The sequence below is a fragment of the Hemicordylus capensis genome, chromosome 16 (genome assembly GCF_027244095.1).
Source record: "Hemicordylus capensis ecotype Gifberg chromosome 16, rHemCap1.1.pri, whole genome shotgun sequence".
Taxonomy (NCBI): Eukaryota; Metazoa; Chordata; class Lepidosauria; order Squamata; family Cordylidae; genus Hemicordylus; species Hemicordylus capensis.
Genome location: NC_069672.1, coordinates 3,473,917 through 3,496,316, shown reverse-complemented (window position 1 = coordinate 3,496,316; position 22,400 = coordinate 3,473,917). Strand labels below are relative to the sequence as shown.

At 50.2% G+C, this 22,400-nt stretch overlaps 1 protein-coding gene across 10 annotated transcripts in view; it reads right to left on the bottom strand.

Moving 5' to 3' along the window:
• Window positions 1-61: 61 nt before the first annotated feature.
• ZNF362 (zinc finger protein 362) overlaps window positions 62-22,400 on the bottom strand; it is a 91,427-nt gene continuing 69,088 nt past the window's right edge. For all 10 annotated transcript variants that reach the window (XM_053281517.1, XM_053281514.1, XM_053281523.1 and 7 more), the window contains 7 exons: window positions 18,683-18,746; window positions 16,705-16,951; window positions 13,896-14,217; window positions 12,153-12,377; window positions 11,639-11,717; window positions 6,856-7,014; window positions 62-3,844 (listed from right to left, as the gene is read on the bottom strand). In XM_053281517.1, the coding sequence (XP_053137492.1) occupies window positions 3,728-3,844; window positions 6,856-7,014; window positions 11,639-11,717; window positions 12,153-12,377; window positions 13,896-14,217; window positions 16,705-16,951; window positions 18,683-18,745 (1,212 nt within the window). In that variant the 5' untranslated portion in view covers window position 18,746 and the 3' untranslated portion in view covers window positions 62-3,727. The remainder of the gene's footprint in view (window positions 3,845-6,855; window positions 7,015-11,638; window positions 11,718-12,152; window positions 12,378-13,895; window positions 14,218-16,704; window positions 16,952-18,682; window positions 18,747-22,400) is intronic.

Sequence of the window (22,400 nt, the reverse complement as noted above, 5' to 3'; positions counted from 1 at the left end):
GGCCTACAGCATATATGTGTCAGTAACTCCCCCCTTCAAAACAGGAGAGGAACTCTGGCAGTCCAGCCCAAACTTGCAAAGACATTTTATTATTCCTTTTTCCACAACAGAGAAATACAAAGCATTTTTAAAAATGTCTTTTTCCTTTTCCAATTTAAACAACGCAAACCCCTGTTGGCGGAACAGACTTGTCCTCCCCAACCTGTCTTCCTGTTTCCACAAATCAAGACGAGGAAAGGGGTGGGGGGGGACCTTTATTTGAAAAGATTTTTTTTTCTTCCTTTCCCCCCATTAATAAGGTAATAACTGGGGATCTAGCTAGATGCAGCTTGGGCTTTTTTATATAGAAAAATGTGTTAACATGATGTATAAGAGTCCTATTTACAGAGTTATTAACATGCGGACCAAAAAAGGCTACAATATTGAATATCGTACAACATCGATTCAAAAACCGAGAGAGACCAAAGCGAACGGGGTTTAAAAAAAAGAGGAAAATCAAATTAATATAAACAGCGATAAACAACCTGATAAAATCAAAACCCAAAATGATATTTTTCTTCTCTTTTAAGGCTTAAAAAGTGTTTTAAAAAATTACACAGTTAATTCATATCCAAAAAATGGAACTGAAAAGTACATAAGATAGAGGTGGTTTTTAAGTCTAGCTTATTTCGGGGGGGGGAGGTTTGGCTTTGCCCCCTCCCCTCCTGGCAGCGTGGAGGCGTCTGCATGGCATTCTGAAGAAAGAAATTGCAAAAATATATATATAGGTTTGCTCCATCCACACACACCGCATGTTGGCAAGCGAAGCCATTGTAATGGGAGCATTAAATTGGGCTTCGTTCCGACTTTGGGGCTGGAATGGGATATTTGTCCCTTTGCTGGAAAAGGGGGCACCCCACACTCTGGCTGCTGCTGGACTACAACAACCATCACCCCCTGCTGCAATGGTCACTAGGGATGATGGGTGTAGACAGCAGCCAGAGGGCTGAAGTTGTGCTTCCTTGATCTACAGGGGAGGTTCGGGGGGTTGGCCAGTTGACCCACAGCTTCGGGGTGGGAGTGGTGGTTTTTTTTTTTGCTTTTTGAAACAACCCTAGGTTTTGTCACCTTGGGGCAGAGAATCTTGTCCTTAGCAGTCATTTGTGAGAGGGGAGGCGAATTCAGATGGAAATAACCCCCCAAACTTAAAAGCTGTGGGGAGGAAGGGCCCACCTAAGGTCTTGTGGATGACCTTAGGCGGGAAGGCTCCCCTGGGTACCCGTAGGATGGGGGTGTCCCTCCCCCCCACGCTACTCCAGATGTGGTTGAACTACAACTCTCATCATCCTCAGCCACAATAAATGGTCGCAGGGGGTGCTGGGAGTTGTAGTCCAGCCACGTCTGGAGTACCACCGACTGGGAATCCCTGCTGTCGGCCAATGCCTCGCTTCTTGGCCCCTTCCACGGCAGCAGGGCTTCCAAGGGCCCTGCCATGGGGTCACTCCCCAGAGCCTATCTTCAGTGTTCCCTCTAACAGGTATCCCCAGAAGCTGTGGACTACAACTCCCATAACCCCCGGGCAAAAGCTGGGGATTCTGGGAGCTGTAGTCCACAACATCTGGGAATCCCTGTTAGAGGGAACGTGGCCTATATTACAGGGAATACCGGCCTCCGGGACGCAGGGAGCGCCCCGCCAGACGGCTGCTGGACTACAAATCCCATCGCACCCTGCTGCATTGTGCTGTGGCAGAGGGTGATGGGAGCTGTGATCCAACAGCTGGAAAGCCTCAGGCCGACTGGCCACAACAAGGCCAGACTCGCCCTGGCATGGCCTGGGAAAGGGGTCCCCAACCTCTGATATGCCAGATATGGCTGGGTTAAAACTCCCATCACCGCCCCCACCCCCAGCTACAACTTATTGTGGCTGAGGATGATGGGAGTTGTAGTTCAGCAACAGCTGGAGCACCGCAGTTTGGGAACACACACGCACACACCCCGCCGAGGGCTGTCCAAGCAGTTCTAGGCGCCATGAAACGGTAGCAACACTTCTGGCTCCCAAATGACCAGGCAAGGCAACAAACGCCACAAAATAAAGAGACTGGCCAGGACCAGGGTTCCCTGTAACTAGTGCCAGCTGCTGTGGACTACAAACCCCATAACCCCCAGCGGCTGGGCAGGCGGGATCAAGTGTGCTCCTCTCTTCGGTACGGAGCTGTTCAAAGTCACCCCAGAAGCAGGGACTGTGCCGACCTCTCGCCTTCCCTGGCTCTTGGGCGGCGGAACCCAAAACGGGCATCGCTACTCCGGCTGGTCGTCTATTTCTCTTTTCTGCAAGCTGTGGGCAGACAACTTGAGACCCCAGAGTGGGAGGCAGACGCTGCAGACGCCGCCGCCACAACGCCACCCATAAACCAAGAGGGGGGGGGGAGAGTTGTAGTCCCCGAGGGGAGTTGTAGTCCCCGAGGGCCTCCACTCTAACCCACTCTTAACAATTTCCCTTTTGCCTCGATTCCTCAAACCGCCAGCATGGATAAACATTCCTCCCCCGTGGCAGGGACACAGAGGTCCGTGTAGGGGGTGTGTGTGTCGGGGGGAGGGCGGGGGGCAGAGCAAAGTGGCCTAGATCGAGAACCCAGTAGAAACTGCTTCGCTTGGATGGGGGGGGGGAGAAGATGACGGGAGGAGAAACAGACTCCACAGTGCCAGGGGAACTTCCTTTCCTCTCCACTGGGAAAGCAGAGGCAGATGCTAGCCCCACACAATTAAGGTGGGGAGGGGAGAGGAGGTGCCCCCCAAGGCTAAGGTGATGGGATGCTCCTGTACCCATCATGCAGTCCGTGCCCGCGCGACCCTTTCCTCCCCGGCCCCAGTGTTCTGCGCCGTGCTCCGCTCCGCTTTCCCGTCCTCTAAAGCAGGGCTGGCCGTCTTCAGCCCTCCTGAAAAGGATGGACTACAACTCCCATCATCCCCCGTTGGCCACGGTGGCTGATGCCGAGTTGTAGTCCCCGAGGGCCAAGGTTGTGCAGCCCTGTTCTAAAGATTGCCCCCCTCATCCCCCCCCCCCCGCTCAGCATGCCCAGATGCATCAATCCTGCCTGGATTTGTCGCTCCGAAAAACTCTGCCAACTTTGGCCACCAAGCCCTGGCCGGTGGCTCGGAACGCATGCCACGCAACGTCTCCGGAACTCTGCTCTCGGCCCCGGCCAACACGCCTTTATCGCTTGGGGCCGCGCCACACACCTGCTGGGACCCCCCTCAAATGGCACCTCGCGGCATTTCTTGTCCGAAAGGGTCTCCCGGTGACGCCAGAGTGCAGAAGAGGTTGGCGCCGCCTTCGCGCCAGGCGAGGACTCTCCCGCCACCGATCATGCCGTGCAGCCGCGGTCTTAAAAAAACCACAGACGATCTCAGGGCTCCGAAAAACAAAAAGAAAAAGCCAGAGGGGGGTCTGTGTGTTTGGGGAGGGAAGCGCAGAGGGTCAAAAGTGCTCGCTGGCATCGTCTTTGGCTGCCACCAGAAATGGAAGGAGAAGCCTCCGCGCTCCCCACCCAAACAGGGTCACGGGCCAGGACCGCTCACGGGTCCAGACTGGTCTCTCCACCCTGGCCGCCAGAGATGCGCGACACCCCTGAAGGGCGGGCAAGGAGGCCTCGGTGGTCCTCGGGAGCGTATTCCAAACTGTCCGGTCCTTCTCCCTCCCGGCTCGGGAACGCCAGAGGGGCTGCGTGAGGAGAGGGCTCCCCCGGATTCAGATGAGCGAGATCCTCACGGGGATGCCGGGCGACTCCGTCCTTTGAGGAGAATGTTGGCTCACGAGGTGTTCGACCACTGTGTGCTTGGACATGTGTTTCATCAAATAGGTCTCCTGGGGCGGAAAGAAAAGAGAGAGAGAGAGAGAGAGAGCCAGGTCAGAGGGCGGACGTGGAAAGAGAACGCATCCATTTGAGCCAGACAGGATCAGGTCTTCTCATTCTCGCTAGCCAGGGAATCGCGGGGTCTTGCAGGAAAGCAAAGTGTGCCGTCGAGTCCACAGAGCCCTGTGGTTGTCTTCGGCAGAATACAGGAGGGGTCGACCACGGCCTCCTCCTGCACAGTATGCTTCTCATAGTCTGGGAAACGTACCAGCGGGGATTCGAACCGGCAACCGCTGGCTTGCTAAATCAAGTCATTTCCCCATTGCACCATTAGGTCTTGCAGCAGTGAGCACGAATTGTCCCCTCTGCTAAGCATGGCCTGCCTCTGTTTGCATTTGGATGGGAGATGACATAAGAGTGTTCTCTGCTGCAAGGTATTCCCCTTAGAGGGAGGGGGCCACAGCTCAGTGAAACTTTGCATTCAGAAGGTCCCAGCTTCATGCCCGAGCAGCATCTCTAAGATAGGGCCAAGAAAGACTCCTGCCCTTCAGCCATGGGGTGCTGCTGCCAGTCAGTGCAGACAATACCGAGCTAGATGGACCAAGGGTCGGATTCGGTAGACAGCAGCTTCCTAGGGGATAGGGTCATAGCTCAGAGGCAGAGCATCTGCTTGCAAGCAGAACATCCCAGGTTCACTCCCTGGCAGCATCTCCCGGTAGGGCTGTGAAGGAGTCCTGTCTGAAACCTTGGAAAATTGCTGCCGGTCAGTGTAGACAACACTATGCTAGATGGGACCAAGGAGTCTGACTCAGTATAAGGCAGCTTCCTATGTTCCACCCAATGAAGGAAGCTTCGAGGTGGGCTAGGGATGAGGTCTCCCACTCGGCTCTCCCCGTCCCGAAATAGAGACGAACAGACCATGGGAAGTGGTTAGGCCACAGGGTGTGAGCCAAACGCAGCCACTGAATCACTCTAGGGGAAATTCCTGCAAGGCACACTCTTTTCTCTTGCCCTCCAGAAAGACTGTGGCCATCCCCACGGCCCCCAAAGGAAGAGGCGGGAGACCCTCCCGATTTCAGACTGGGGAGATGCCACACCAGCCTCGCCCACAACCGAGGCTCGAGAACAGAAACAGAACCCAAGCGCCACGTCAGGGTCTGAAGGCACGTGATGCGGAAACCTCACGGCACGGAAGCCAAGCACCAGGGCTTGGATGAGAGATCTCCGGGGAACCCTGGAATCCCATCATGGGGGCAAAAGGCAGGATATACAGGATATACACCAGGCCTGCTCAACCTAGGCCCCCCTCAGCTGTTTCCAAACTACAACTCCCATAATCCTGAGCCACAGTGGCCAATAGCCAGGGATTATGGGAGTTGTAGCCCAGCATCTGCAGGAGGGCTGAATCTGAGCAGCTCCGATATAGAGCATGCATATACAGTGGTCCCTCAACTTACGAAGTTAATCCGTTCCGAATGCACATTCGTAGGTCGAAAAGTTTGTAAGTCGAAAAGCGGTTTCCCATAGGAATGCATTGGAAACGGATTAATTCGTTCCGGAGCCTAGGAAAAAGACCCAGACACCCAGTTTTATGTGCAAAACTCTTTATCAAGTGCACTTTAAAGGCATGCAAAATGCAAACTCTGCAAACTCCTGCGGAGCATTGCTCGCCATGGGGCAACGACCACATTATCAAAATTCGTAAGTCGAGGAAACTGCATCTAAAACCGCCAACGGTTTTCCGTTCGGATGTCGAAAAATTCTTAAGCGTGCGGCCACTTTTTCCTTTCGTAAGCCGAAAAATTCGGATGTCGAGTAGTTCGTAAGTCGAGGGACCACTGTACAAAAATGCCACCGGGGTGCTGGGGAGGCTGAAAATGTCGCTCAGAGAGATGTTCCCCTCCAGTTCGCACGGTTGCCAGTAGCGCTGGGCATCAGACAGCTGCTTCGTTTGCCCACAGGCCCCTCCGAGGAGCATGGAAAGCTGCCATATACTGAGTCAGACCCTTGGTCCATCTAGCTCAGGACTGTCTACTCTGACTGGCAGCAGCTCTGCAAAGTTTTAGGCAGGAGTCCTTCCCACCCCTACCTGGAGATGCTGCCAGGGACTGAACCTGGGACCTTCTGCCTGCAAAAGCTCTACCAATGAGCTATGGTCCCAATCCCTGAAGGTACAGGAACACAGGTACAGGCACAGGAAGCCTTATACCAAGTCAGAACCTTGGTCCATTTAGTTCAGTACTGTCAACACAGACTGGCAGCGGCTTCTCCAAGGTCGCAGGCAGGAGTCTCTCCCAGCCCTACCTGAAGATGCCGCCAAGGATTGAACCTGAGACTTCCAGAATGCAAGCAGATGCTCTACTACTGAGTGGCGGCCCCATCCTCAAGGGGGAATATCTTGCAGAACTCACATGCGGTCTCCCATCCAAATGCAAGCCAGGGCAGGCCCTCCTTAGCAGATGCGGCAATTCATACTGGGCAAAGGGGATAATTCACGAGCAAAAAGGGCCTTTGCTGTGATAGCTGGGGTTGCTGCCAGGGGTCGCCAGCCCACTAGGCAGACCTAGGGCACCCATTCTTCTGGGGGCACGCATAAGCAGTGCCAGAATGGAACACTGCCCATTTTTTATGCCTCCCCCTCTTGCATTGAACCCCTGAAGAACTGCACGGTGGTGCAGTTCATTTCGGCGTTCATTTCCAAAAGAAATAGGCAGGATTTCCAAATCCACAACAACATCGTTTCATTTCTGAAGTGTTGGAGTTTCAGCCCCATAATAGATTGGGAACTCTCTCCCACTAGATCCTCAAACCAGCGCGGGATAGTCATCCATGCAGGCTGGCCGTTTGACCTGGTGAATGAGCAGTCTGCATGACTCGTTAAAGCTGGGGCACCACTCTTCTCGGCAAGGGTGGGAGTCGCACTTTGCCAAGGGTGCCAAAAATCCCACGGCCGGCCCCGACTACTGCTGGATCTCTGCACAAGGCTCTAACCATCCCCCCCACTCGACAGATGGGCACTTACTGAAGTATATGCCCTCCCGCACATGCTGCAGCAGTAGGCTTTGGCGTGCTTGATTGCGTGTGCGGAGAGGTGGATCTGCAGCGACGCCGAGTCCGAGTACGCCCGATAGCAGTTCGGACACTTGTAGGGCTTGTCCTTGTTGTGCTGCCGTTGGTGAGACTGGGTGGCGGCAGCGGGCAGGACGCGGCACCAAGGGGAAAAAATAAAATACACACACGCACATGAACAATTCAAGTTTTGAGAAAAGGCATCCTAAAAGGACATCAGAAGAGTTGGAAAAGGTGTGGGGAAAGGCATCAACAAGTTGGAGAGGTCTTTGGGTCCCCCGATGTTGCTGAACTACGACTCGTAAGAATATAAGAACAAGCCCTGCTGGATCAGGCCAGAGGCCCAACTTGTCCAGCATCCTGCTTCACGCAGTGGCCACCAGGTGCATTTGGTGTACACTGCCAAACGAGCTGGCGGCATACGGAGACGGACCTCTCTCGATGACCTTAATGTGTGGTGGGGATCATGCAGAAGAAGGCACTCTCCTGGGTAACCCGGGGAAACCTCGTTAGATGGACCTCGTTATCCACAGGTCCTTCTACGGTTTCACATATCTGTGGCTGAAAAATAGAGGAGCAGTCTAGCAGTCAATGGTTTTGTGGATCTGCGGTTTTTGGTGTGCTGGCCTCACGTGCTCTTCGAGCACCGGTCTCTCTCCCCACAGCGGGGTTCGGCACAAATGCAACCAACCTGCTAACTGTCCGAAGAGGCACCGTTTTACCGTGGTGATTCTCTACATTTAGCAGGGGGAGAGCAACTGGCCCTATCCACCCCCAGCACAGCATCCCTCCAGTGGCTGTTGCTGGTGTCTATCTTAATGGTTCTTTTTAGATTGTGAGCTCTTTGGGGACAGGGAGCCATCTTGTTTATTTATTATTTCTCTATGTAAACCGCTTTGGAATCTTTGGTTGAAAAGCGGTATATAAATGATGTTGTTGCTGTTGTGCTCCTCGGGTGCTGAGCTCTCTCATGGGTGCATACATGACATCCCTGCAGAGCAGGGGACCACCGGAGGCAGGGCAGGTCAGGGCTGGCACGAGGAAGGTCTTCCTCGGAGAACTGGCCCTAATCACTAGCCAGGGTTTCACATTGTTCCCTCCAACAGGGATTCCCAGATGTTGTTGACTACCACGCCCAGAATCCCCAGCTGCAATGGCTTTTGCTTGGGGGTTCTGGGAGTTGTAGTCAACAACATCTGGGAATCCCTGTTAGAGGGAAGACTGCTTCCTTATATACCAACCATCCCCACCTTGTGAGACCTGGGACTCCATCCCATAAGGGAGGAGAGCTGGTCTTGTGGTAGCAAGCATGGCTTGTCCTTTTAGCTAAGCAGGGTTTGGCCTGGTTGCATATGAATGGGAGACTAGAAGTGTGAGCACTGGAAGAGATTCCCCCTCATGGTATGGAGCTGCTCTGGGAAGAGCATCTAGGTTGCAAGTTCCCTCCCTGGCAGCATCTCCAAGATAGGGCTAAGAGAGACTCTGGACTGCAACCTTGGAGAAGCCGCTCCCAGTCTGGGTAGACAATATTGAGCTAGATGGACCAAGGGTTTGACTCAGTATATGGCAGCTTCCGATGTTCCTATCCAAATCCCACACTTGGGTCTTGCAAGAGTTACGAAGCCTGTGGGGGCAGTAAATAAGGAAGCCTTGGCCAGTGATGAGGGCCGTTTCTCCGAGCAAGATCTTCCTCATGCCGGCCCTGCCTCCGGCCTGCCTCTGGCAAAGGCGTGAAACAGGGAATACAAATGTTCAACGTGATGGGACCCTTCCAACATATTGATTTTTAGGGACAATCATGAGGCCTTTTCGTATTTTTCAGAATCCCTAACTCTGAGGGAAGGCAACCACCGACATAGGAACATAGGAAGCTGCCATATACTGAGTCAGACCATTGGTCCATCTCGCTCAGTATTGTCTACCCAGACTGGCAGTGGCTTCTCCAAGGTTGCAGGCAGGAATCTCTCTCAGCCCTGTCTTGGAGATGCTGCCAGGGAGGGAACTTGGAACCTTCTGCTCTTCCCAGACATGATGGCTCCCTTTCCACACACTGATCTGGGTGGGCAAATATGAAGAAACCTGGCATTTTTCAGGAATCCTGGGGGGGAAACAATGGCTTAAAAATAAAAGGGGTGGGAATACCAAGTAAATTTGCCTTGGGTTTGCTAAACACACATTGTCAGCTACGAAACAAAGCATGCTTTCTTTGTTTCGAAGAAGAAAAGATGCCCATCTCGTCAGGCATTCTCTCAATATACTGGTTTTGGTGGGCAAAGATGGGGGATTTTGACATACAGTGAGGGATATAAGTATTTGATCCCCTGCTGATTTTGTCCGTTTGCCCTCTGACACAGAAATGACCAGGCTATAATTGGAATGGCAGGTTTATTGTAGCTGTGAGAGACAGAATAACAACCCTCAAAAGCCCAGTGCCCAAAAGTCAGCGATGGATTTGCATTGTAGTGAGGGAAATAAGTATTCGATCCCTTCACAAAAGATGTCTTAGTACTTGGTGGCAAAACCCTTGTTGGCAATCACAGAGGTCAGACGTTTCTTGTAGTTGGCCACCAGGTTTGCACACAACCCAGGAGGGATGTTGTCCCACTCCTCTTTGCAGATCCTCTCCAAGTCAGAAAGGTTTCGAGGCTGATGTTTGGCAACCCGAACCTTCAGCTCCCTCCACAGATTTTCTATGGGATTCAGGTCTGGAGACTGGCTGGGCCACTCCAGGACCTTCATGTGCTTCTTCTTGAGCCACTCCTTTGTTGCCTTGGCTGTGTGTTTTGGGTCATTGTCATGCTGGAATACCCATCCACGACCCATTCTCAATGCCCTGGCTGAGGGAAGGAGGTGCTCACCCACGATCTGACGGTACATGGTCCCGTCCATCGTCCCTTCGATGCGGTGAAGGTGTCCTGTCCCCTTAGCAGAAAAACACCCCCAAAGCATAATGTGTCCACCTCCATGTTTGACGGTGGGGATGGTGTTCTTGGGCTCATAGGCAGCATTCCTCCTCCTCCACACACGGCGAGTTGAGTTGATGCCAAAGAGCTCGATTTTGGTCTCGTCTGACCACAACACTTTCGCCCAGTTCTCCTCTGGATCATTCAGATGTGCATTGGCAAACTGCAGACGGGCCTGTACATGTGCTGCCTTGAGCAGGGGGACCTTGCGGGCACTGCAAGATTTCAGTCCTTCACGGCGTAGTGTGTTACCAATTGTTTTCTTGGTGACTATGGTTCCAGATGCCATGAGATCATTGACAAGTTCCCCCCGTGTAGTCCTGGGCTGCTTTGTCACCGTTCTCATGATCATTGCAACTCCACGAGGTGAGATCTTGCATGGAGCCCCAGACCGAGGGAGATTGACAGTTGTTTTGTGTTTCTTCCATTTGCGAGTTCTCGTGCCAACTGTAGTCACCTTCTCACCAAGCTGCTTGGCGATAGTCTTGTAGCCCAGTCCAGCCTTGTGCAGGTCTACAACCTTGTCCCTGACATCCTTCGACAGCTCTTTGGTCTTGGGCATGGTGGTGAGTTTGGAAGCTGAGTGATTGCTTGCTCCTATGGACAGGTGTCTTTTATACAGGTACTGTAACAAGCTGGGATTAGGAGCACTCCCTTACAGAGGGTGTTCCTCATCTCAGCTCGTTACCTGCATATAGTGAAAAGACACCTGGGAGCCTGAAATCTTGCTGGTTGATAGGGGATCAAAGACTTATTTCCCTCACTACAATGCAAATCCATCGCTGACTTTTGGGCACTGGGCTTTTGAGGGTTTGTTTGTTGTTATTCTGTCTCTCACAGCTACAATAAACCTACCATTCCAATTATAGCCTGGTCATTTCTGTGTCAGAGGGCAAACGGCCAAAATCAGCAGGGGATCAAATACTTATTTCCCTCAGTGTACTTCTGAAAGCTGGCAGAAAAAGAAAATGGCTTAATATCTTAATATCTGGGATAGGAACGCAGCAAGCAGATTTTTCTTTGGCTTGCTCCAAACATCCTCAGCTATGAGAGGAGGAAAGAAACGTTCAAGATGACGGCACCCTCCCAACACATTGATTTTGGTGGTTAAATGTGGGAAATTTTGGCACTTTTCAGAACTACCGCAGAACAGGAAATGGCATAAAAATAGAAGGGTTTGGAACAGCAAGTAGATTTTTCTTGGGCATGTCCTACACATCTGTAACTATGAGGGAAGGGAACATTCAACATGATGCCACCATCCCAACATACTGATTTTGGTGGGCAAATATGTGGAATTTTTTCATTCTTCAGAAACCTGGCAGAAAAAGGCCATTGTGGTTGGGGATGGTGGGAATTGTAGTCCAGCACCGATCTGCAGACCCCAGTTTGAGAACCCTTGTGGTTCCCAAATGGACTCATGGCGGCAAAATATAACTTACAAAAAACCAATACTGGCAGTTGGAAATGAGGGACGTGATGAGCAAAACCTCCTTTTGTAGGGGCAGTATACCAGAGAAAATCAGGCGCTGCTAGAAACAGCAGGGGAGGAACAGATTCTAAGCTTCCAAGGGTGACTTGCCACCGTTTGAAGCTGAATACTGGATGAGAGAGACCTTAAATCCACAGTACAGAGGTGCAAATGCAACATAAGGAAATGGGAATTCAAACGACGTCAAAAGCTCTGCCAGCTATGCAGATGTTCTCTTCAGCTCTCGCACGAGGCACACCTTTCCCCATCCCTGCTCGCTCTCCCCGTCTCCCTTGACTCACCTGGAGGTTCGAAAGCTGCGTGAAGGCCTTTTCACAGCCGGCGTGAGGGCACTTGTAGGGTCTGTCTCCGGTGTGAATTCTGAAGAGCAGAAAGAGGGGCAAGAGTGAGGTTCGGGGTGGTGAGCCGGGACCACTGTGGGACAACAGGTCCAAGGGGCGGATTTTTGCGCTTCTCGGAAATCTGGCAGATAAAATCCCCGTTCAGACGTTATAAAATTGGTCCGTGTGCAGCGGGGCGAAGAGGGGGATGTCCCGCCCCCGTCGCGTCAATCGCCCTCACGGCCCGCCTCCCACGCTGACAGCGGGGCTTGTCTAAAGAGAGAACTGCCCGAAGCGTGACCGATCCAGGTAGCCACCCGCCTCGCCTCGTTTGGCAGGGGCACTCAGAGGATGGCCTCCGAAGAAGATCTTAAGGTCCGATTCGGGACCGATGGGGCAAGGCGCTCTCGGGCACCCCGATACGAAGCCGTTTCGGCTTGGACGAACGGCGGACTTACCAGCGCGTGTGGCTTACCTGGTGTGCTGCTGGAGGTGAGACAGCTGGCGGAAGGATTTCTCACAGTAGGAGCAGTGATAGGGCTTGACGCCCAGGTGGATACGCAAATGCTGCGCCAGGTAGGAGGCGTTGGCGAAGGACTTGGAGCAGTGTGGGCACTTGTGGGGCTTGGCCTCGGTGTGGGACTTGGAGTGGATCTGCATCTCCGACTTGGTGAAGAAGGTGAGCGGGCAGACCTTACACCTGCCGGGAGAAGGACAACGTTGCAAAGTGCGCACTGCGAGACGCTCCGAAACAGCTGGGCCGTGATTTCAGTTGATTAGTCTATGCAGGAAAAGAGCTGGTCTGGTGGTAGCAAGCATGACCTGTCCCCTTAGCTAAGCAGGGTCCGCCCTGGTTACATATGAATGGGAGACTTGAAGTGTGAGCACTGGAAGAGATTCCCCCTCTGGGGATGGAGCCACTCTGGGAAGAACAGAAGGCTCCAAGTTCCCTCCCTGGCAGCATCTCCAAGACAGGGCTGAGAGAGATTCCTGCCTGCAAACTTGGAGAAGCCGCTGCCAGTCTGGGTGTACAACGCTGAGTTGGATGGACCAAGGGTCTGACTCAGCATATGGCAGCTTCCATCTTTTCAAGAGGTTTTTCTATACTTCACATGGGGTCCAGTGGATATCGCTTGGGTCACCCACAAGATCTGCCTGGTCTTGTGGCCTCCTCCCCTAATATGAATTGTCCCCTTTGCTAAGCAGAATCCACCCTAGTTTCCATTTAGATGGGAAACTACATGTGAGTGCTGTCTCCTGTAAGATATTCCCCTTAAGGGATTGGGCTGTAGCTGTTTTGTATTCAGAAGGTCCCCAGTTCACTCCCTGGCAGCATCTCCAAGTAGGGCCTGGAGAGACGCCGGCCGGAATCCTCCAGGCACCCAGAGAGTGCTGCTGCCAGTCAGAGTAGACAATATTGAGCATCATGGACCAATGGTCAGACTCAGTAGAAGGAAGCTTCCTATGGACCTATGTTGGCTTTCCAGCCTAGGGCGTCGACCTTTTCTCCCAAGCACCAGGGTCAGAGAAGGGGGAAAGAAGAACCCAAGAACTGGCATAGTACCCCTGATCCAGGTAGCTCAGTATTGTCATCACTGACTGGCAGCGGCTCTCCAAAGTTGCAGGCAGGAGTCTCTCCCAGCCTTCCCTGGAGATGCTGCCAGGGATGGAAGCTGGGGCCTTTATTTTATTGATATATTTTGCACAGGTCTGTACCTCCCCATATACAATTCCCCGGGTGGCTTACAATTGAAAAAATTTAAAAATTTAAATTTTAAAAAATTTAAACTCTCTGCATATAATTTAAAAACTTCTGCATGCAGAGCTGAAGCTCTTCCACTCAGCTATGGTCCCATCCCCAAAGGGGGCATACAGGGGGTTCCCATCTAGCACTGACCACGCCAAGACCCTCTGAGCTTCAGCAAGGGGGTTGTATGCTCCGGGCCTCCATATCGATAAGCCATTTCTTATCCTTCCTAGGAACAGAGGAAGCTGCCGTCTACTGAGTCAGACCCTTGGTCCATCTAGCTCAGCACGGTCTACACGGACTGGCAGCGGCTCTTTTAGGCAGAGGGGTCTTTCCCAGCCCTACCCGGAGAGGCTGCCCGGAACGGAACCTGGGACCTTCTGCGTGCAAATCCGATGCTCTGCCACGGAGCTACGGTACCCCACATGCCTAGAGGGGTCCAGAGCACAGCCCCAACCTCCCCATCCCTACCTGTACGTCTTGCCCTCTTTGCCGATGTCTCCCGAGGCCAGGATGGGGTACGGCACCACCAGGACGGGGGGCCCCGAGGGGTTCTCCGCCTTGATCTTCTTGCGGCCCCGTTCCGCCTTGGGGGGCCCCAGCAAGCTGTGACCTTGGATGGTCTTGATGGTGTCCAGGAGCGGAGGGCTGGTGATCCCTGAGATGAGGGTGGGCGAGGAGGCAATGAGGCGGCTCTGGCTGCTGGAGGTGGGCGTAGAGGGGGTGCTGGTGCCCGTGCCCGCACTGGATTCCGAGGTACTGACAGCGGGGGCCCGGGAGCCCAGCCCCAACCCTGGAAGGCAGAAGGGAAAGGCTCACACAGACATCGGCACGTGCAGAGAAAGCGGAGGGGCGGCCCACCATTGTCGGTGGGGGGCATCAATCAATTGTGGCTGGGGATGATGGGAGCTGTCGTTCCCTACCTGTTGATGAACTACCTCCAGATGTTGATGAACTACAACTCCCATCATCCCTGGCCACAATTGATTGTGGCTGCCCTCCATCGTGATTTGCATTCTAGATGGACTGCTCCTCTTGTTTTGAGAGAGCCAAGTAATTCTATTTTTTTTGCATTTTAAATTTTATTGGATTTTGCAATAGCTTTTACAATCAAATTGCATTCATTTATCTAATTTCTACACATGAATATTGACATCCCGCTTGCCTACCTGCGCGGTTCACAATAACTATACATATAAACCATTGTTATAATAATTCAAAACATATATACTCCACAATACTACTCGATATACCCAACACACCCTGCTTTTATTACTATATTTCAAACCCTACTGAAAAGTCCATATTGGAAAATATTTCTTGAAGTAAAGCAAAAATGGTTCCCAATCTTTTTTAAAACATTCCAAATTTTTGTCTCTTATAAGTGCTGTAGGTTTTGCCATCTCGGCATATTCCAAAATTTTTATCAACCAGTCTTCTTTTGAGGGCATTTTAGTGTCTTTCCATTTTTGTGCATATACTATCCTGGCCGCCGTGATTGCTTACATTAAAAATGTTGAATTTCTTCTGGAGAACTGAGAGAGCCAAGTAATTCTGATGGATTTTATATTAACTTATTTCCCTCTGATAAATACACCGCTGTTTCGCATCCGGGAGCCAAATTTTGTAGGGCTGCAATTGAGATCTGCTCGTGGTGTGTCCGGAACGGTTAATCCAGGCTTTTCGTTTGCTTCACTCAGTTTTGTTTTATATTGATTTTATGTGACAAGTTTATGTAATATGCTATTTGTTTATGTAACATAAACAAAGTGTATGTTATGAAATTTGGTGCTGGAGAAGGCTTTTGAGGATACCGTGGACAGCCAGGGAAACAAACCAATGGATCCTAGAACTAATCAATCCAGAATTTTCACTCAAGGCAGAAATGACCAGGCTCAAACTATCCTACTTCAGACACATTGTGCAAAGACCCAGCTCCCTTGAGAAGTCCATAATGCTGGGGAAAGTGGAAGGAAAGAGAAGAAGAGGACAACCAGTAGCAAGGTGGATGGACTCGATGATGACATCCATGAATGTACCCCTGAGAGACCTTGAAGGCCAAGTATCAACAGCTACTAGTTGGAGGGCTATAGTTGGAGTAGTTATACAGGTGAAACTCGGAAAATTAGAATATCGTGCAAAAGTCCATTAATTTCAGTAATGCAAATTAGAAGGTGAAACTGATATATGAGACAGACGCATTACATGCAAAGCGAGATAAGTCAAGCCTTAATTTGTTATAATTGTGATGATCATGGCGTACAGCTCATGAGAACCCCAAATCCACAATCTCAGAAAATTAGAATATTACATGGAACCAAGAAGACAAGGATTGAAGAATAGAACAATATCGGACCTCTGAAAAGTATAAGCATGCATATGTATTTAGTACTTGGTTTGGGCCCCTTTTGCAGCAATTACTGCCTCAATGCGGCGTGGCATGGATGCTATCAGCCTGTGACACTGATGAGGTGTTATGGAAGACCAGGATGCTTCATTAGCGGCCTTCAGCAATTCTGCATTGTTTGGTCTCATGTCTCTCATCCTTCTCTCAGCAATGCCCCATAGATTCTCTATGGGGTCAGGTCAGGCGAGTTTGCTGGCCAATCAAGCACAGTACACTGTATACTTTTCAGAGGTCCGATATTGTTCTATTCTTCAATCCTTGTCTTCTTGGTTCCATGTAATATTCTAATTTTCTGGGATTGTGGATTTGGGGTTTTCATGAGCTGTACGCCATGATCATCACAATTATAACAAATTAAGGCTTGACTTATCACGCTTTGCATGTAAGGCGTCTGTCTCATATATCAGTTTCACCTTTTAATTTGCATTACTGAAATTAATGGACTTTTGCACGATATTATAATTTTCTGAGTTTCACCTGTAGTTGGAGACTATAGGCCACCTCCAGCCTCAAAGGCAGGATGCCTCTGAGTACCAGTTGCAGGGGAGTAACAGCAGGAGGGAGGGCAGGCCCTCAACTCCTTCCTGTGGGCTCCTCAGAGGCATCTGGTGGGCCACTGTGCGAAACAGGATGCTGGACTAGATGGGCCTCCTTGGGCCTGATCCAGCAGGGCTGTTCTTATGTTCACCATCAATGGGCATCAGCACTCGGAACACATTTACCCCAAGTCAGCCTTGAGGACTAGAAACTTGTGTAAACGAACACCGAGATTCGGCACGCGCCGCCCTTTTTCTGTAACAATAAGCCGCCCAGTCTGGCGCTGTCCCGCCTCCCAGACGCTGCCAACCTCTTCCCTCAGCGCCGACGGCATACCTGTGACGGTGCTGGTGGCTGGCCGGGCGTGCAGGGCCACATCCGGCTGGGGCACAGCCTGGGGGTGAAGCCCGGGCACCTGCTGCAGCTTGGGGATGGACATGATGGACTGGCTACTCTCGGCGGGCGAGGGGGGGACCAGCAAAGGCTGCTGTGAAGAGACCGAGGTCGGGGGCAAGTGGGGCGGCCGGATCTTCTCTGCCATGAGCTGCTCCTTGATTTTGTTGATCAGAACCAGATTGTCCAGCTGGGGGAAAGAAGACGACAAACACGAATACGATGGATATTTATAGACCAATGTTCTTCCAGCAAAGTTCCTAAAGCAGTTTGCAGAGATAGAAATAAACGATTAAAGAGGGCCCCCTGACCCCAAAAGGACTCACCATCTAAAAAAGAAACATTAGAGAGACACCAGCAACAGCCACCGGAGGGATGCTGTGCTGGGGATGGATAGGGCCAGCTGCTCTCCCCCTGCTAAATAAAGGGAATCGCCACTTTGCTTAAAAGAGGGAGATTATTCCCAGCAGAGAACTACAGCAGCTACGCCAGCCAGCAACTCACGCAAATCCTTCTTCCCAGATTTTCAAAGGATGCCTTCCTTTTGTTTAACAGGGGGAGAGCAACTGTCCCGCCCAACAGAGCGTCCCTCCCAGTAGCTACTGCTGGGGTCTCCCTTACATTTCTTTTGAGACTGTAAGCTCTTTGGGGGCAGGGATCCACCTTCAGGCCTGCTCCTGGCACCAAGTTTGGAACTGCCAACAGAGCAAAGAGGCACCTTTTAAAAGCAGCGATCCTCTCTATTTAGCAGGGGGAGAGCAACTGGCCCTATCCAACCCTAGCACAGCACCCCTCCAGTGGATTAATATATATTCCTTTCTATATTGTAAGCTCTTTGGGGGCAGGGAGAGATATATCTCTTGTGGCACTCACCCTTGCTAACTGAGTAAAGTGATGGCTCTCTCATATTTAGCCGGGGGGGGGGAGCAACTGTCCCTTTTCAGCCCAGCATTTCTCCAGTTGTTCTTGCTGGGGTCTCCTTTGAGTTTCCTTTTTGACCATGAGCCCCTTTGGTACAGGGAATCAATTACTCTTACTACCTAGGTAAAGAGACATCTTTTCAAGTGTGGCCTCTCTAGCAGGGGAGAGTAGCTGGCCTTATCCAACCCCAGCACAGCATCCCTCCAGTGAATGCTGTGCATTCCTTTTTATTTACATCCCTTTTTAGATTGTAAGCTCTTTGGGGGCAGGGAACTTCATTCCATCTTGTGGCACAAGCTTTGGAAATCAACCCTGATAACTGGGCCAAGGGGCACCTTTTCATAACTCTTTCCTATTTGGGGAGGGGAGTAACTGTCCCTACTGGAGGTGTCCCTTGTATTTCTTTTTAGAAAGCAAGCCCTTTGGGGCAGGTATTCCTTTTCAGGTGCTCTTGTGGCATGCAGTTTGGGAATCATCCCTTCTAACTGGGCACAGAAGCACCTTTTCAAAGTACGGTTAGGAACATAGGAAGCTACCAAATACTGAGTCAGACCATTGGCCTATCTAGCTCAGTATTGTCTTCACAGACTGGCAGCGGCTTCTCCCAGGTTGCAGGCAGGAATCTCTCTCAGCCGTCTCTTGGAGATGCTGCCAGGTTGGGAACCTGGAACCTAGATGCTCTTCCCAGAGCGGCTCCATCCCCTGAGGGGAATCTCTTCCAGTGCTCACACTTCTAGTCTCCCACTCATATGCAACCAGGGTGGACCCTGCTTAGCTAAGGGGACAAGTCATGCTTGCTACCACCAGACCAGCTCTCCTCCCTTACAGTTCTTTTTTAAAGTTTCGTCTTACAAAGACAGAGATGGGTAAGAGGGCTGTAGATATGTTTCTGAGCTAGAAACTTTCACTTCTTTTCTTTCTTTTTTGCAAAGCTTGAGAGCTGCAATTTTTTTTAGGGGGGGGCGGGGAGCGTGTTGGGGAGGATACTGCAGTTCCTTACCTGACTGGGCATGGTGGGAGGAGGCGGCCAGAAGTAGGGGTTGTTAAAGCGCGGTTCCGCCATCCTGCGGGGAAAGCAAAGTCAGAGCAAAAGAGACGGTTATGGGTCAGAATTAGGCACCAGGCTTTCAAAAATCCCCACAGCGCTGGGCAGGCCCTCCTCCCCTCCCCTCCCCTCTGCACCCCACAAAACAACACACCACATTTTAGACAAGAGTCAGTAAGTCCAGCTCCATCCCCAAACCAAACAGAGGAAAGATCCAATCAGAGAATGTTAGAGTTGAAAGGGATCCATGGAGGACTTCTAGACCAACCCCCTTTTAGCTCCTAGAGGAAGACTGTGAATTAAGAAAGCACTGGAATGGGCATCCCCAAATCGATTCCCACAGGCCCCGATGCCTTACTCACGCCCCCTTTCCTTCAAATCCAAACTCCCTTGAGGTGGGAATGAACCAACCAATGGTTTATTCATTTAACAAATGTGTATACTGCCCCAAACCTATGCCTCTGGGCAGTTTACAATAAAAACGGTACAAATTCAAAACAGAATGAACACAATTCAGAATTCAACACAATATTAAGACCGTTAAAAACTATTAAAAACATTTTAAACTCCTTGTTCTAACAACGAGATATAAATACCGTATTTACCTGAATAGAAGGTGACCCTGAGAAGATGAGCCCCTTAAAGGTTTGGGTTAAATATAGGTCATACTATTTGCCCAAAAGGATAAATAGTGAATTTAAGACACACACACATAAAACCTCATCTTGGATTCAGGTAAATACAGTATTTTGTCTTAACAACATCCCTTATCTTAAAGAATATAAATACTCAAGATTATCAAACAAAAAAAGAGATGCAAGTATTTTAAATAAAAACAAACAAACTGCTACACAGAACTATCATTTGGGCTGTTAATTGAGTAAGAGCTTTCACCATCTTGGGGTCTTTAGTGTAAATTTAGTATTTTGGCCAGGTAGAATTTAATTTCCCCATAACTCACTTCAGTGGGGTTCAGAACGCCTTTTTGTGAAATTCATGAATAAAAACAAAGTATAATCAAACCAAATAAAATAAGCAGCAGGAGAACTGTTGACTTCTGTATTCTGGAACAAAACATGAAATATGAAGCAACACAATTTAAAACACAATTTGTGTGTTTGTGAGGGGTGACTGATGACCCCAAATGTCTAGCACTATCAAACGATGAACTAGGGGCTATCAGCAGGAACTGGTGAACAGTTAGGCACAGTGGCGGTGAGTTCCACCGGGCCAGAGAAGGGCAGAGGGCAGGGCAAGTGGGTGCAATGGACCGTAATGCACCCCCTCCCTCCAGCTTTAACTTGTGCCACAAAGGCTGGGTATTTACCAGGTTGGGGATTGAAATTTGCTGGACTGGAGTACTGAAACTCCCAAATCGGCAAATGACCAGCCTCAAGTTAAAGCCAAGGCAGGGTGAGAAGAGAGAGACGGGCAGGAAGAGACGCAGCGGCACCGTCCACCATGGGTTAGGCAGTTCCCAAGACCACAGTGGGGAAAACATGAGGCTTAACTGATAGGTTAATCAACAACACCTTTAGTTGATTAACTGCTGGAGGTGCAACTAATTGGCAAAAGTCAATTCAGCCAATTAACAACAGAGATTCTGCCTTTCCCCTCAGTTTTGGAACGCCCGCCCAGAAAAGCTTCAACACACTCCCTGCCTCAGGAACTTCAAAAATGTTGAAGAACTATCATTTGAAAGAGGCTTTTTATGGTTTTTATTTGCAGTCTGTTTCTGGTGGGTTTTGTTTTTTTGTTTTTTAAAGAGTTCATAAACTTTTCAATTTTTAAAGGTTGGTTTTAACTGCGCCCTGTTTTCAGCTAATTCCCTACATTTTATATTCTTGTATTGTTCTTGTGAGCAATCCAAGCAGAACTGTTCTAGAGGGGTTGGGACATAAATGTTTTAAAGAAATAAATATGCTTAAATTGGAAGAGCAGTAAACGAAGGGCAACAATTTGTTTTTCACGGAGACCATGATGGGTTTTTGTTTCAGATCACTTTATTACTGGCCAGAACCAACAAAAAGGGTGAGTTTTGCTGGATTACTGTCATCATGAATGAAGCAGAAAAAGATAGTTAAAACTACTTCCTAACAAGGAAGGCTTTGTTGATTAAATTGCAAAGATCTCTTGGACATCATGCAGTATCTTCCAAGAGGGCCCCAAGGTTTGGGATGATCTCAAACATATTTATATTCAACTAATTTATTGGTTAGGATGCAGATGATGCGTCAGTTCAAGCTCCCTTAAATGGTTGCTGGTCTGAATCAAAGGGCTTGTTAGCAACCCAAGGTAGGGTGTGTGGGGAATTTGGAATTGAGGAAAACGGGGACCAGAAGGTGAGAGGTTCCCAAATGGGCCATGATTTGGAAACCAAAACATTCCAGTTCTCCCTGATCACCACTGAGATGATCCTGAAATCGGGTACTGCTCTCTTGCAAATCACCAATATTTTAGATATTTCGAAAATGCCGTCATGTTTTAGCCCTCCTCTCCAGGTGGAAATTAAATGAGTGAGTGAGTGCACATTTGTGTGTGTGTGTGTGTGTGTATAAAAGGTCTTTTGGCTCAAGGGCACAGGCATAATAGCTACCCCTTCTCTTCCCTTCTCCCCCCATAACTACGATCCAGAGAGTAAATATGGAACACCTTTACCCTATCTGGACATTATGTTCAATGCCCGCGCAACTGTGCATTTTCATGGGTCACCCCATGAAACTGACCGACAGGAGATTTAGGGCCAACAAAATGAAGGCCTGGTCCCACAAGGTGCATAATTAATCTGTGGAATTCCCTGCCACAGGATGTGGAGATGGCATGGCTTTAAAAGGGGCTTAGACAAATTCATGGAGGGCAGGTCTATGGATGGCTACTAATCTAGTGGCTACAGGACACTTCCAGACTTGGAGGCAGGATGCCTCTAAATACCAGCTGCAGGGGAGCAACAGCAGGAGAGAGGGCATGCACATACCTCTTGCCTGTGATTAGGAGAGGAGAGCTGGTCTGGTGGCAGCAAGCATGACTTGTCCCCTTAGCTAAGCAGGGTCCACCCTGGTTGCATATGAATGGGAAAGTAGAAGTGTGAGCACTGCAAGAGATTCCCCTCAGGGGATGGAGAGTCTCTGGGAAGAGCAGAAGGTTCCCAGTTCCCTCCCTGGCAGCATCTCCAAGACAGGGCTGAGAGAGATTCCTGCCTGCAACCTGGGCGAAGCCGCTGCCAGTCTGTGAAGACAATACTGAGCTAGATAGACCAAGGGTCTGACTCAGGATATGGCAGCTTCCTGTTTTCCTATCTTCTCAGAGGCAAATGGTGGGCTACGATGGGAAACAGGGTGCTGGACTAGAGAGGCCTTGAGACTGATCCAGCAGAGCTGTTCTTATATTCTAAAGGGTTCTCAAACTTGGGTCCCCAGATGTTGTTGGACTACAACTCCCATCATCCCCAGACAGAATGGACGGTTTGGACTATTATGCTCAATGCACGTACAGTAGTGTGCTTCCTATCTTCACCCTGCATTTGAGAGCACCTGTATCCCATCTTCACGTTGAAATGAAATACATGAAGTTACAGAGAGCTATTCTTGCGGAAGTGAGCATAGATTGTCCCCTTTGCTAAGCAGGTTCCGCCTTGGTTTGTGTTTGGATGGGTGACTACATGTGAGCATTGTCT